This window comes from Perna viridis, chromosome 3 (genome assembly GCF_037379345.1).
Source record: "Perna viridis isolate PV_CMFRI_1.1 ecotype Kerala chromosome 3, ASM3737934v1, whole genome shotgun sequence".
NCBI classification, from domain to species: Eukaryota; Metazoa; Mollusca; class Bivalvia; order Mytilida; family Mytilidae; genus Perna; species Perna viridis.
Window position 1 is genome coordinate 49,343,003 of NC_142447.1, and position 14,364 is coordinate 49,357,366.

General features: G+C 34.1%; 2 protein-coding genes and 1 pseudogene across 4 annotated transcripts; 2 read left to right on the top strand and 1 right to left on the bottom strand.

Annotated features, from left to right (window-relative positions):
* Positions 1-4,521: 4,521 nt before the first annotated feature.
* LOC148622720 (uncharacterized) lies at positions 4,522-4,959 on the top strand. The gene has a single exon (XM_088572840.1). It carries the CDS (start codon positions 4,522-4,524, stop codon positions 4,957-4,959), a length of 438 nt encoding a protein of 145 aa, XP_088428966.1.
* Positions 4,960-7,106: 2,147 nt separating this feature from the next.
* Positions 7,107-8,099, top strand: LOC148622721 (uncharacterized; annotated as a pseudogene).
* Positions 8,100-9,619: 1,520 nt separating this feature from the next.
* On the bottom strand, positions 9,620-14,313 carry LOC148622722 (uncharacterized). Of its 3 annotated transcripts, none has more exons than XM_088572837.1 (2): positions 14,175-14,313; positions 9,620-11,260 (listed from the first exon to the last, which is right to left on the bottom strand). In XM_088572837.1, coding segments are annotated over exons 1-2 (1,404 nt in total). In that variant the 5' UTR covers positions 14,176-14,313; the 3' UTR covers positions 9,620-9,857. The 3 variants fall into 3 exon arrangements, with proteins under 3 accessions (XP_088428963.1, XP_088428964.1, XP_088428965.1); XM_088572838.1 differs by having other exon boundaries at positions 13,662-14,271; XM_088572839.1 differs by lacking the exon at positions 14,175-14,313 and adding an exon at positions 11,909-13,649.
* Between the last annotated feature and the right edge of the window lie 51 nt (positions 14,314-14,364).

A 14,364-nucleotide genomic window follows, 5' to 3' on the forward strand; every position in this document is an offset into this window, starting at 1 on the left:
CTTTACACTGGTATATACATATACCTACAATACTACAAAAGAAAGCATAAACAATTCAACACATGTGCAGTTGAGGTATGCGAGTTTTCTGTTGGTTTGATGGCAGCTAAGAAACGTCATAGGAATATGATATCTACACATAGTTAATGAATTTTTAATACCTCATCATTGAATAAGAAAGTTTGAAAATATCATATTTTAGTAAAAAGTGGAAATATTTTTTTATTTATTTATTAAGAAAATAATGATAGTTTTATATTTATTATTATAAAAGATGCATACTGTGTTTTGTTTGTGTTTTTAACTTTTAAAATAATAAAGGATATCCATAATGCTAATTTAATAAGTATTCACATTTGAACTTATTTTCGAATATGTTAAGCACAAACCATGTGATGTGAAGGTTTACAACTTTGTTATAAAACTATCATTATCTTCCATACTAAGTTTTTACTCTGTTATTGTACTTTCTTCATCTACTTATCATATGAAAAACTTAGCAATATTTTGTTTACAATAAATAATAAAGAGTAAAGGAGCATCGACATATTTAATTTCTGTAATAGTTATTAATCTTTGCAGACCACTAAGTCACCTGTGAAATATACAGGTATTTTTTTCATAAGCTATTTAGAATTAGATTATAGAAAGTTAGCATCTGTATAAACAAAGTAACTTGGTAAGTTTTATAGTTGTACGAAATAGATAGTTTGAGTCTTTATTTGATTCGATTATTTTTTTTAATACTTAAATTTAAAATTCATCTATATATGTAATAGTTGTTCGTTTGTTGTGTCTTATTTTTTCCTGGTATTTAATTGTGATACCTGGTTTAATAAGAAATGTCAGGCGTCCAAAGTTTCCATTATTTCTCCGGGTTAAAATGCCCAATGTAATTAACAGGCTCACTCTACCGTCTAAGCTTTTTTTTTAATTCGACATCGACTTCCATTTTACATAACCAATAACCTGTGGTAGGTATTGTCTTAATATGAGTGAAGCAGTGAGTCCATAAGATTGATTGGTTACACTGGGGTGATACGATATGAGTAAGAAGGTAATATTTTTCTTGATTCTTGTAAGATGGTTTCAACATATCCATAACTGATGAAGGATTGTTTCGAAATAACCTGGTTTGCAGCAGTTAACACTTATATTTAGCAGTTAATTAAAGTGTAAACTACACAAAAAGCCTAAACCATATTACCTGATAAAAAAATACAAGAAACAATCCTTATAATTACAGTTCAGACTCTTTGTTGAATCGTAGAGTAAGGCCCAGTTGACGTCGGTTATGCATAATTTGGATACTTAAAGAACCTTCCAATCAGAAAGCTTATTACCAAGCAAACGAAATGTTGAAGGTGATTATATATCTGCATTTATCATGTTGACATTACTTTTAAGTACATCTCCGTCTCAAAATCAGGCAAAATGTGGCACATGAAGAAAACGCAGATTTTTTTTGCATTTTCCAAGTATTTATACCTTGTAACATACAGAAAGAAACGATGGAAGTATTTGTAAAATTTGCCCTTTGAAGATATTGATAGGTCAAATTTGATTAAAATGTGCTACGGAAAATGGCGGGAAACTTATTTTTAAGTCGTCAAAAATTATCTATGTCATAGATACTTCATTATAAATTCAAGTAGCAGTTCGGTGTTTTCTAGATGTATTGAATATATTTGAGGCAAAGTAAAGAACAATTTCAGAAAAATGACGTGCCCCTCGTGACCGGCGCATTTTCGCTATCGTGATCCGTTTTTCTACAGATTTATTTTTTTCGTGATTCGTGATGAAAGCATTGTTCGTGAATCGTTTTCATTGTAGTTTTCTGTTCGTTCTTCTTGATTGGGACATATATTTAGTTCTCGTGATTTTTTTCCATTACGGAAATAAAGAGTTCCATTGAGTTGTCTTTCTTGGCTTAAAAAGTTGAAGTGGCGATTTAATTTAGAACATGGGAGAACTCAACACGTAAACAAATAATGATCCAGTAGTGTATTTGATTGTAGCTTAATTGAACCAATCTACAACACAAACAACCAGCTTCGGAATCTCTAATATCGAGATTGATTGGGGATACTCTTTTTATATTTTCGTGATCCGTGATCATGGTAATTTATTTTCTGTGAATCGTGATTGACAAAACAATCAACTCGTGAATCGTGATGAGACCCCCACCCCAATCAGGCCCCTCATTGCCTGATAACCACACAGAAAGGTACTTTAAAGATATCGACAGTCTCTCTTGGCGATATTTCCGTTGTAGATCACCTTTCTACACACTTTGATAGGCTTCTGGAACAGGGTTATGTTGCTACAAGATTGAAGTCATCACTACAGGAGATTTATGGTCGTCACCATGAACTTGTGGATCGTTATGGTGTATCCATCTGCACCATGAAAACTGATTTATTCAACGGGTCATAGTTTCCTTTCCTCGTTTGTTTACCCCGTACTTGACTTTTTATGAGCAACTCGGCGGGTGTTTCTAGAAAAAGCACAGGACGCTTACCCTACCGGTGCACCTGGTCCATGATCCCAGTTTTTAGTGGAGTCCGAGTTGCTCATTTGCTTTTGTTAATTTGTATGTATGATTTTAGTTCCTTTATGTTCTTTGTTGTGTATGTCTGTTTTCCATGTCTGGTCTTTGTCCCTGGATTACATTATTTTGATTACCGCTATAACCTTTCAAAGTAACAAACAAGACATAACGACCGAGACAGTTGCTTAATGACTTAAAGAACATTTTCTTGAACTCTGCTGCAGAAACTTTTGAGACTCGTGTTATCAAAAATACGAAAAATGAAAATCTGATAGAAAACAAAACAAATAAGCCTTGGTTTGATTATGAATGTAAGAATTTTTATCAAGCTAAAAGAAAGTTAAAATCAAAGCCTACGATGCAAAATAAAACACTCATGTTAGGAACAGAAAAGCAATATAAAAATATAGTAGACAATAAGTATAAATCATTTTGTAAAAAGTTGTCTGACGAACTACATGGTGCATTAAATGATAATCCGAACAAATTTTGGAAAATGCTTGGATCGCAAAAAAGAAGGAAACAACCAAATATTGAACTTGAACAGCTATTTGACTTTTTAAAAAACTTGAATTTTAACTCTATAAATAGTGAAAATGTGGATGAGCTACATATTGAAAACCCTACACTGAACGCTATCAAATAAATGGTCCAATTTCAAGGGATGAAATACGAAAATGTGTATTGAATTAAAAAAAAACGATAAGGCGTGTGGAGACGATAATATTATAAATGAATATATTAAAAATTCGTTAGACAAATTCTTAGATATCTACAAGAAATTATTCAATATAATACATGTATTTAACACCGGTGTAATACCGAGCAGCTGGTTAAGTGGAATGGTAAAACCAATATATAAAAATAAAGGAGACTTGAATTAGCCATAAAACTATTGAACAATTACTATCGTAAGTTGTCTCGGAAAATTGTTCACAGCTACATTTAGTAAAAGATTAAATAGTTATTCAGACGAATTTGATATTTTAAAAGAAAACCAATCCGGCTTCAGAGAAAATATTCTACTCTCGACAACATATATAATATATATACATTGTTTCAAGTTTTGAAAAATAAGAAGAAAAAACTATATTGCGCGTTTATAGACTTCAAAAAAGCTTTTGATACAGTATGGCGCGACGGTTTATTTCACAAACTACTTCAAAATAATATCAATGGTAAGATGTATAATGTTATCCATAATATGTATGATAACATTAAATCATGTATTTCCCACAATAATTCAAAATCTGACTTTTTCAAATGCGAAATGGGTGTCAGACAGGGAGAAAATCTTCTCCTTTTCTATTTTCAATTTTTCTGAAGACTTTTTCGTGTCGCGGAAAAGGAACCTAAAATTTTTTAAGTTATTTTTGCTTTTATACGCTGACGATACGGCCCTCTTGTCTGACTCCTCAAAAGACTTGCAAAAAAGCTTAACGCATTCGGTGTATATTGTGATATGTGGAAATTAAAAGTAAAAATCGATAAACAAAAATAATGATTTTCGGACTTGGAAGAATTAACCCAAATGAAGAATATTCTTTTAAAAGGATCGGAAATCGACATAGTAAACGAATTTGAATATCTCGGAATTACTTTCACCAGGACATGCACTTTTGATTTAACAAAAAAAAAAAAAAAAACGTCTAGCCGATAAAGCTTACAGAGCAATGTATGAAGTATTAAAAATTGGACATTTATGTAGGCTTTCAGTTAAACTACAATTGGAGCTATTTGATAATATGATTAAACCAGTACTGTTATATGGATGTGAAATTTGGGTCTTTGGAAAAAATTGAATTTATTAGTAAATTGTTTTTTAGCACAATGTTTGAATTTGTCGCGCATGCTTTGGGTTTTTTCGCTAGGCCTCCATACGATCCCGCAGTCTCGTTTTGACGAGCCGCGCTGCTAGTGCAAAAATATGCTAATGGCGACACACTGTTTTTGTCAGCTTTGAAAGTAATATGACGAATGGAGCCGATACTCCGGGTAAACTCAAAGACCTGATAGAAGGGTTAAGACGAGGAAAGGGCAGAAGACCCGATTTAGACGACGGTGCAAATGCGGCTGACGAATCAGCCGAGCAAAATGATGTCGACCTACAACCCGAAAGCCCCAAATCAGACGGTGCACACGATGCTGTTGAAGAACTGCAGGATCTAGAAAAACAGTTGAGGGATCTCAGACTTGAAAGGAAGAAAGCACATTTACGCCTGCAAATTAAACAAGAAAAAGACAGTTTGCGGACTTTGCAAGCCTCGACGATGAATTCCGGAATGCATTCGCTCAAGACAGGACCAACGATGTCATCTTCACAGTTTCCTTCAAATACAGGTGAGCCTATTAGCTTATTAGTTACTTCCAAAGAACAAAAAGTGCTTCAGATTTTGTCATTCATCTAGCCAGAGCCCGTTGAACAATTTGAAACGTTTACTTTGGGCGGTGAAGTTGAGTTTCGCATAGGCAAAAAGAAATCTTTGGATAAGGTTACAATAGAGGAGTGGGGCTACGCGAACATTAAAATCATGCAGGAATTGGTGAAACAAATGCGGCTTAACGGATATTAATGGTTCCCTCAACTATACCGCCGATGTCTATCGCTTAGCCGCCCGGAATGTATAGTATTCAGTTTTGCTATACGACAAAGAATATCGTCAAAAGCAGGCCGATGAGTTATTCGAATGGGGAACATATAGACAAGATTTGCGTGACTTTCAGTTAGTGTCTATAGCATTCGTAGAAGCTTTTAAAGTCGCCATTAAGGGTAGAAATCAGAAACAGATTACTGATGATCGGTGGAAAGGTCCGTTTCTGTCCGATGGACGCGAGATCTGTCGAAGCTTCAATTACAATTCATGTTATCGTGTAGATTGCAAAATGATGCATAATTGTGCAGTTTGTTTTTCTAGTGCTCACTCTGCGTTAAATGGTCACAATCAACCAATGACGAGACCAAAAAACCAGGAAGTGCCTAAAAATCGGGACTAGTTGTGGAGCCGAAGGCGACATCCGCGATTAACACCCTGCATTTCGAGGCTTGGTGTCGCCTATTACCTATGGAAACAGAGGACCGAGAATTCATTTTAGATGGAGTAAAAAATGGCTTTCGTTTATGTACAAAATTTGGCCTGCATTATCCAACCAATCGTGAAAATTATGCATCAACATTTAAAGTACGCGAAAAAGTAGAAATTCAGCTACGAAATAAGCTTGCTTTAGGAAATTATGTGATTACTAAAAAGATTTCAACAATTGTGAGCTGACTAGGGGCTGTCCCAAAACCAAATGGTGAAATACGTTTAAGTCATGACGTTGTTCAGCCTGTAAAAATTTCCCTCAATTCTTATACAAGTGATACAAATTGTTCATATATGGATATGCGACACGCTTCAAAACTTATTAAACCAAATAGTTTTCTTGTAAAAGTTGACCTTGAAAGTGCGTATAGATCCGCTAAATATCACAAGTTAGATCATGAAAACACCGGCTTAAAATGGACCTTCACAGGTGATGATGTTCCTACTTATATGTATGATTCTAAACTTCCATTTGGCCATTCGCGAAGCCCAAAATTTTTTCAAATGTTGAGTGGGTCAGTTTGTAAAATTATGAAATGTGTATACAATATAACATGTATTGCTTATCTAGACGATTTTTTAATTATTTCAGAAACTATGTATGATTGTTATATGGATTTGCTTTTATTGGTTCGCACATTGAGACAATTAGGTTTTAACATAAACTGTTCGAAGGTAGAAGGTCCAGCACAGCGAATAACTTTTTAGGCATAATAATGGATACCCGTGATTTGACACTTACCATGCCAGAGCAGAAGCAATCTGAATTTTTTAGCCTCCTGTTATCCTTTGAAAAACGCAAACGTGCAAGTGTTAAACAACTTCAGTCACTTTGCGGCAAGTTCTTGTCAAACGGTGAAAGGTGGTAGAACGTTCTTCAGACGTTTAATTGACGCTATTTCTAATGTAGAAAACCGCAGTAACAAAGTGTTATTATCTGCCGATTTTCTTGCTGACATTTCTTGGTGGATTAAATTTATGAAGGTTTTCAGTGGCACAGTGAAATATATGGACTCGAACAAAATCATTTCGTTACAAACTGACGCGTCTTCATTAGGAGACGCTGGCTATTACAATGGAGATCTCTTTTATGTTAATTGGTCTATTGACTTGCCAGTTATTCAAAATGAACATATCAATATTAAAGAAACTGCTGCTGTCATCTTAACTGTACTTCGTTGGGGACATTTATGGACAAATAAAACTGTTATAAAGTTTACGGACAATATGACGACCAAATGTATTTTGAATAAGGGGTCGACAAAGAACAAGTGGCTGATGAGTTTACTGAGAACTTTGTTTTGGTTGTCCACTATGTATAATTTTGACATTCAGGCAAAATTTTTGAGAGGGCGTTACAACGTTATTGCCGATGCTGCCTCGCGTTTTCACGAAGAATGTCAACTTTCGAGACTTTGTTACATTAACTAATTACAGTTACATTCCATTTACGGTACATGAACTATTGAGACATGTTTCGTTTGCCTTTTATCTTTTTAGATGGTGCAAATATGATAGCGGACTTGGAGATAGCCGTTGGTAGATTGAAAGGAAAGAGGTGGGCTTAATCAACAGCTGGAACGTACGCCACGCACCTGCAGACGTATCTTCAGTTTTGCGACGAGTACAAACTGCAGCCGGTATCATGTGACCAGAAGACTATTGAGATTTATATCGCATATTTAGTGGACAAGAAACATTTCGCATATAGTTCTATTCGCTCCTACTTGAACATTATTTCTGTTTTACATAAGATGCACGATATACAGGATCCTATTTCTAACTCTTGGAATATACAGCACTTACTAACGGGTGTGAAAAGAGAACTAGGAACAAGTCAATCCTGCAAAGCGCCAGTTACGCCGGAACTGTTATTGAATTAAGGAACATTCTTGATTAGTCAAACCACAACAATATTGTTTTTTGGGCAGGTTGTTTGACAGGATTCTTTGGCTTTTTAAGACCAAATAATTTTCTTGTAAAGGGAACGTTTAATCCCGACCTTAATCTTCGCAGGGTTGATGTATTACCATGTAGCTGGGGCATGCTTTTACGTTTAAAAGTAGTTAAAACGCTTCAATATCGTTCAAAACCAATAGAAGTGGTATTGCCTTGTTTAAGTAATCACCCGTTATGTCCAGCTACAGCCATGTCTCATGTATTAGCTTTAGCCGGAGATTCTCTGGACCCCCTTTTTCTCTTGTCAGATAAGTCATGTTTAACATACTGTATTTTTAAATGCCTTCCGGTTTGCTTTGCAAAATTTAAATGTAAATACCGCAAGCTATGGTGGTCATTCCTTTCGCCGTGGAGCCGCTACCTGGGGCTCAAAAGCAGGTCTCTCTGACAACGAGATTAAGTTACTAGGATATTGTTCAAGTGATTGCTTCACAAGATATATAGATAGTGATGTTATTCAACGTTTAAAAGCAGGTTCTTCCTTCTGTACCCTCTTACCCCGTTAAAATTCTTCTTCGGGTTTGGGACTTTCGAAAAAGATATTTGACCTGGGAAATAGAACTTATAAATTGTTACTTTTTATTAAATCAATTTTTGATGAATATGGTTGTTGTTATATATAAGAGACTAATATACCACCTAGTGTATCGGCCTTGAAACATTTTATAAAACAACGACTCCATGATCAGTTTAGACAAAGTTGGAATACACTTATAATGGACTCGGCAAAGTCAATCAATTACAAATTATTTAAAAATGAATTAGAATTTTATTTTAAAAATTTTAAAGATGCTATGACGTTTTGTAGGTTTAGAACTACCAATAATTATCTACCTGTTGAGACAGGCAGGTGGAGAAATATTCTAAGAGAAAATCGTAATTGTAATTTATGTAATTGTGAAAAATTATATTTTGGAATGTAGTGCCTTAAATGAGGAACATAAACGATTTCTCTCAAAATATTATCTTTGTAACCAAAACATACTTAAATTTTCAACTGATATCCACAAGAAAACCGGTACTGCTTGAAAAACTGTAAATTTACCAGGCTTATCAATTTATCTATATAGGGGCTTTCTTACACTGTACCATAGTCTCCTGTATACGTTATTGTAAGTATTGTATATAGCTATTGTGCTTATAGTATTGTATGTTGCATGCAGTAATCTCTGTACCAATGTATATTGGCTTTATGAGAATAAAGATATAGTTCACTTGATTACTCTTTGATAAATATAATTAGTACAAATTACTGAACAATATGACCAAGTTTACAAATATCAGGGCTAGGACAAGACAAGACATTTACTATTATGTTACTATTAGGTACTAATTGAGACAAAAGTCACTGCTTACAACTCTTATACGGAATAAATTGTGTATACCAAGCTTAAAGGGAATTTTTAGAGCAACTGCCTTGTCACGCCAATTTACATGTACTTGTAGGGTGTCTTACAAGCTCGAAATATATAAAGCGCGATTTATTTTTTTCCATCCGATATGCACGTATTTAGCTGCTGCCTTACCAATTAGCTTTTATTTTGTTACTTTGAAATATTGAAACAAGTATGATTATTTTTGCGTAGATTTCAGCATTATAGATAGAAGTAAATTTTTTTAAATAATGAATCAGAAATAATAATTCCTTCCGCTTTGCAGGCTGCAGTAGATTTCATGCACTTTCTAATACCTACACTTTTCCTCGCTGCCTTGTGGCAGGAATAGGATATTGTCGGCTAATTTTCACAGTGATCCAGAGACAAACAAGAAAACAAGTATTGATTTTTTAAGGATTGCAAATTTTTCTAGATAAACATCTCTTGTGTCATTTTGTTAAGGGTTTTAAATATGTTTGCTTGCCTTTATGTTCAGTGTTCTTAATTTTTTGCTTTTCTTCTGGGTTCTATTTTTTTTTCTAGATAAAACATTATCTTATGTGTCGTTTTGTACAAAATTCTAAATCCTTCCAAAATTTTTTTTATCTTTAATGATGTTTGGTTTTTTGTTCTAAATCTCTAGACTAAAATTAGTTCTGTTGTTGTTGTTTATATTCGCAAATTCTTAAACATAAACTAATGATATAGAAAGACTTTTCGATAGAATTAAAGTGGATAGAAAATTGTAGCAATGTTTCGTCAAATAACAGCACAATTCTGTTTTAAATTGACATCTTTTGACATATAAAAAATCATTTCAATGGTGATATAGTACTGACAGTTGTGTATCACAGCGCTCGCCCGAGTATCAACTCTGATGATAACAAATCAATGACTTTTTACTCGACTATTTCGTTTCTTACTTTTTCGACGTAAATTTTTAATTAATTTCTCCTGTTCCTCCAAAGATTCCGGAAGTCCGTACATATGACGGCTCAATTTTTCATGTTCTAAGACGCGCGGAGTGATATATTGCGTATGGTTTCTATACCAACAAAGAATTTCGAATTTTTCACGAACATCCTTTAACTGTTCATATTGTTCCAAAGCCCTCTCTATCTTCTCCCTTCTTTTGTCCTTTTCTTCTGAATGTTTAAGTTGTTCAATTTTTTTCATTCGCTCTTCTCTTTTTTTCATACTCTTGGCCGTACGGTCATCCTGTGATTTATAATCTGCGTAAATCCCACTAATGTTACTGAATACTTTCGCTTCTCGACGACTCATTTTCTTTTCTGGAACATAGTGAGATGGATATTTAGGTCTGATGTCATACACAAATTCCAATTTAAAATCCTTATCGCGCTTTGGATAACGATTCAAAATTTTCTCCGTGTCATCAACATAAACTTTATTAATACTGGAAGTAGAATTCAAAACTGGCAGTGTTACTGTGCTACAATCACTACTTCCCCTGGTAGGATGTCGGTATATCGATCCATTATTCAGCATCGTAGACATGAATGATAATGGTTTCGGAGATTCGCTTCTCAAGATACTTTTGCCCTTTTTAAGTTTGGGTGATTTTGAACGCGATTTACTTTTCCCTTTGACACGAGTTCTTTCTTGGAAACTTCGTGGGGTATGTCCTATTGACGACCTTCCACCCGTTGTATTGCTATCTGTGTATCGGTCGCTATCAGTTACATCACTGTTCGATTTCACATTCGATTTTGATTGTGGTGTCTTTTGAGTACCTATTTTACTTTCTTTCTTTGTAGACTGTGACCTATTAGTCTCGTGACCAGTGTTTCCGGTTTTCGCGTGCTCACTAGAGGGAGTTTCAAGTCTTCTTTGTTCAGGACTTCTTTGTCTTTTATGGTCCAAGTCGGTTTCTGTATTGCTAACTGAACTACCGAAATATGGTGCTTGGTCTGATTTATTTATGCTGTCTCCTGAGCTCGGCGGAAGGGTTTGCTTTTGATCAGCAGGTTCAGACAAACTTAACGTAGCTTCGGCGACATCATTGTTGTCTGTCTGTTCAGTTGATGCATTTGACATGATTTCTTTATCATCACCAGACTCACGCAGATTCTCTGTGGTTTCACTTACTAATGTATCTTCAATGTTTTCAGAATTTGTGTCTTTCAGATTAACACTATCAAAAGCTTTTTCTTCTTTTCTCTCTGTACTGGGTTCGTTGTTATATAGTCCAACAGCAGTGACTACGTCCAGACTTTTCTCGTCTTCGCTTCGAAAACTTAGTGGTGGTAACGGTGACTTGGTGTCCGCCACTTGAAATTAGATAAGACAACAATTATAATGCATCTAACGTGTTATTAAAAAAACAGGCAAAAGTGCTACCAGTAAGGTAACTAGAATAATAGTATTTTTTTATAAAACACACGTACTTGGTACATTTGGGTGTTTATGTCATTTTAGGGAGACCTTTGGGAAGGACGTGCCAAATCTGTTTCAAATCTTAAGCATGTGTGTTAATTCAAGAATACTATCTTCAAAAATAAAAGGAGGACCTTACCTTTTTGACCTTTTCTGCACAGATAGATACGCTGGCAACCTATAACTGACTTGTAAGTCTATTTGGCATATTTCTTATTTAAACTTGATCAAAACGCATTATAATGGGGATTAATTTTAACACTCGGAATTAAATTAATTCTTTTCGCAAATATAAAATACCTTCTACCATTTACGTTAAAGGGAAACAAATAAACGATAATGAGACAATTCGTTCAGTAATTTTAAGTTACAATTTATCTCAATATTTACACACCAACGAACATATGGAATAATGAATGGTTTGTGAGATAAGTATAAAACTTGGACCAACAACTAGGGCGTTACCTATTCACTTAAACCCTTAGTTTTCATACAAATGTAATTAAAGTATGTTGCCACTGAGAACTTGAGTTGCTTTTTACCTTTTTAACACAAATACTGCTATTTCCGTTTGAGGAAGATTTCATGTCGATCCGCCCCTAGTGGATGCATCTCCAGTAGATCCACAAATACTGATTTGATGTCGATGAGAGAGTTATCAAGGGAAATCAAAGGACAAAGACCAGACATGGAAAACAGACGCACACAACAAAGAACATAAAGTAACTAAAATAATACATACAAAGTAACAAAAGTAAATGAGCAACTCGAACTGCATTACAAATTTGGAGCATGGATCAGGTGCACCGGTAGGGTAAGCGTTCCGTGCTTTTCTAGAAACACCCGCCGAGTTGCTCATAAAAAAGCCAAAAAGTCCTGGGTAGACGCAAGGGAAACTATGACACGATGAATAAATCAGTTTTCATGATGCAGAGGGATACACCCATAAAACTCGATGCATTATGAATTCATGCAATTAAAATATAAAAAAATGTACAATATAAATGAATAGATCATAGTTCATAATTGAATACAGTTTAGAGTTATTATATATAATTATTAAATTACAAAATTAAAAGTAATTATTCAATTGAAGTTATTTTTCATCATTAAAGGGTTGTTGTTATCCATTTACTTGTTTTTAGTCACGTTTTTTACAAGTTCAATGTAGCATCCAAGCCTACCCAAAAATAATGGACATCAAACAATTACTCAGAAAGGAAAAAAATCCGTTCTTTTTTTAATATAAGATGAAAATGGAGAACTTCTCCCGTTTCAAATATCGCCATGCCGTATCCATGACCGTTGTCGTAAATAAAACTGTCTGTACAAAATAACAGGTTTCAGTATATGAAACTGAATTTAATACACATATAAATTTATACAATATAATTATTAGAGGAGACGAAACAACCTGAGGACGGATCGACTTAGGAATTCATTAAGTATCTTGTCTTTTCTTGCCTTACGGAAACGTTTGATGCGATGGAGCTATAACAAAACGTTAAAAATTATTTTGGAAATTTATGTATTTATTTATTTGATTATTAATTTAATCATTTTTTGGCTTTTTAAAGTATTTATAACTTCTAAAATCATAGAAACAAAATAAAGAACATAGCACGTTTCAATATGCTGGCACAGTTTTCAGAGTATCGATTGTTTTCTTTGATTCATTATGAATTTGCTTGAATTTTAAATATATTGTACTGTGTAAAGAATTTCCCTTACCATTGCATGGTCCATGTGAGTCGCCTCTCGACTGTCAATGTTTTAATCTTATAATTTCCATTTTTCATACAATGATAATATTTTTATTTAGTCTTTTCCATAGGTACAGGTGTGTCCAAGGAAACATAGCCTGAGGGTTCACATTTAAATACAATTATCAGTTAACAGTTAATTATTGATCTATATACCAGGACAAAATACATTATTTTACTGCAAAGGGTTGATATCTCTTACCTAGACTGCAATCGAATTGTTAATTTATAATATTTCCTTCGACCCATTGTTGACTCTATAGATTTTTTTTTCTGTAATTAACCAACGGTTTTGTTAGGTTTGGAGAAAAAAATCCATTTAGATCAAATATTTGATTATTAAAACACTTTTATGTTATAAAGTGAAGCAAAGATGGTAAAAAAAGCCAAGTAGATAAACGATCCCCTTAAAAATCAAACAGCAGATACTAACTGTCAAATCGAGCATTGTTTTCAATCAAAAGAGACCATAAATGTTATAAGTATTAATGTTAAAAATATAATTTATATATACAATATACGTTTAACTTACTTCTTGTATATGGCAGGTTTACTTTTTATTTATTTTTTCATCTAACAAAATCCACTAGACATGTTATCCATTAAGATCAAGTATAAGTATACAAGGGAATCACAGTGATCCGCGGCCAGATTTAATGACAAGTGATCCAGAAAAAAAAACCCATTAAATTGTTGATTTAGACCTTCGTCATGGATCGACAATTAGATATATTTTAAAATCTATAAAATCGTGTTTGTTATAACATAATTCTACTTGAACTGGAGTTAGGTATTCGTTGAAAAAAAAATAATGACTGGGACATTGTTAATACAGTTAATATGCGACTTGATGTAAGTCAGGGGGCTGGATGTAAATAGCCCCACCTGGATATAAAAAGCCCCCCCCCCCTTCTGGATGTCCGAGACCCGACAGGGTAGTCAAGGATGTTAAAAACCCCTTAGTAGTGGATGTAAGTAGTCAATACAGAATTATAGTGTTCAATTAGTCTTACTTCATCTGACCAGAGAGAAGAAAATAACTTACTTGAATGTATGCCATGCAACTCTGTAAATTTCTCACGAAGCCAAATGAATTACTAAAAGACGAACAAACAATACTGACAGTTCTGAAAATGTCTGTGATCTGCGTTTTTAAACTTCATTAAACACCTCATTCAGTGGAGGAAATTCCACAACAAATCGGTGAAGAAGCACCACCTCCGTAGTGTGTGGAA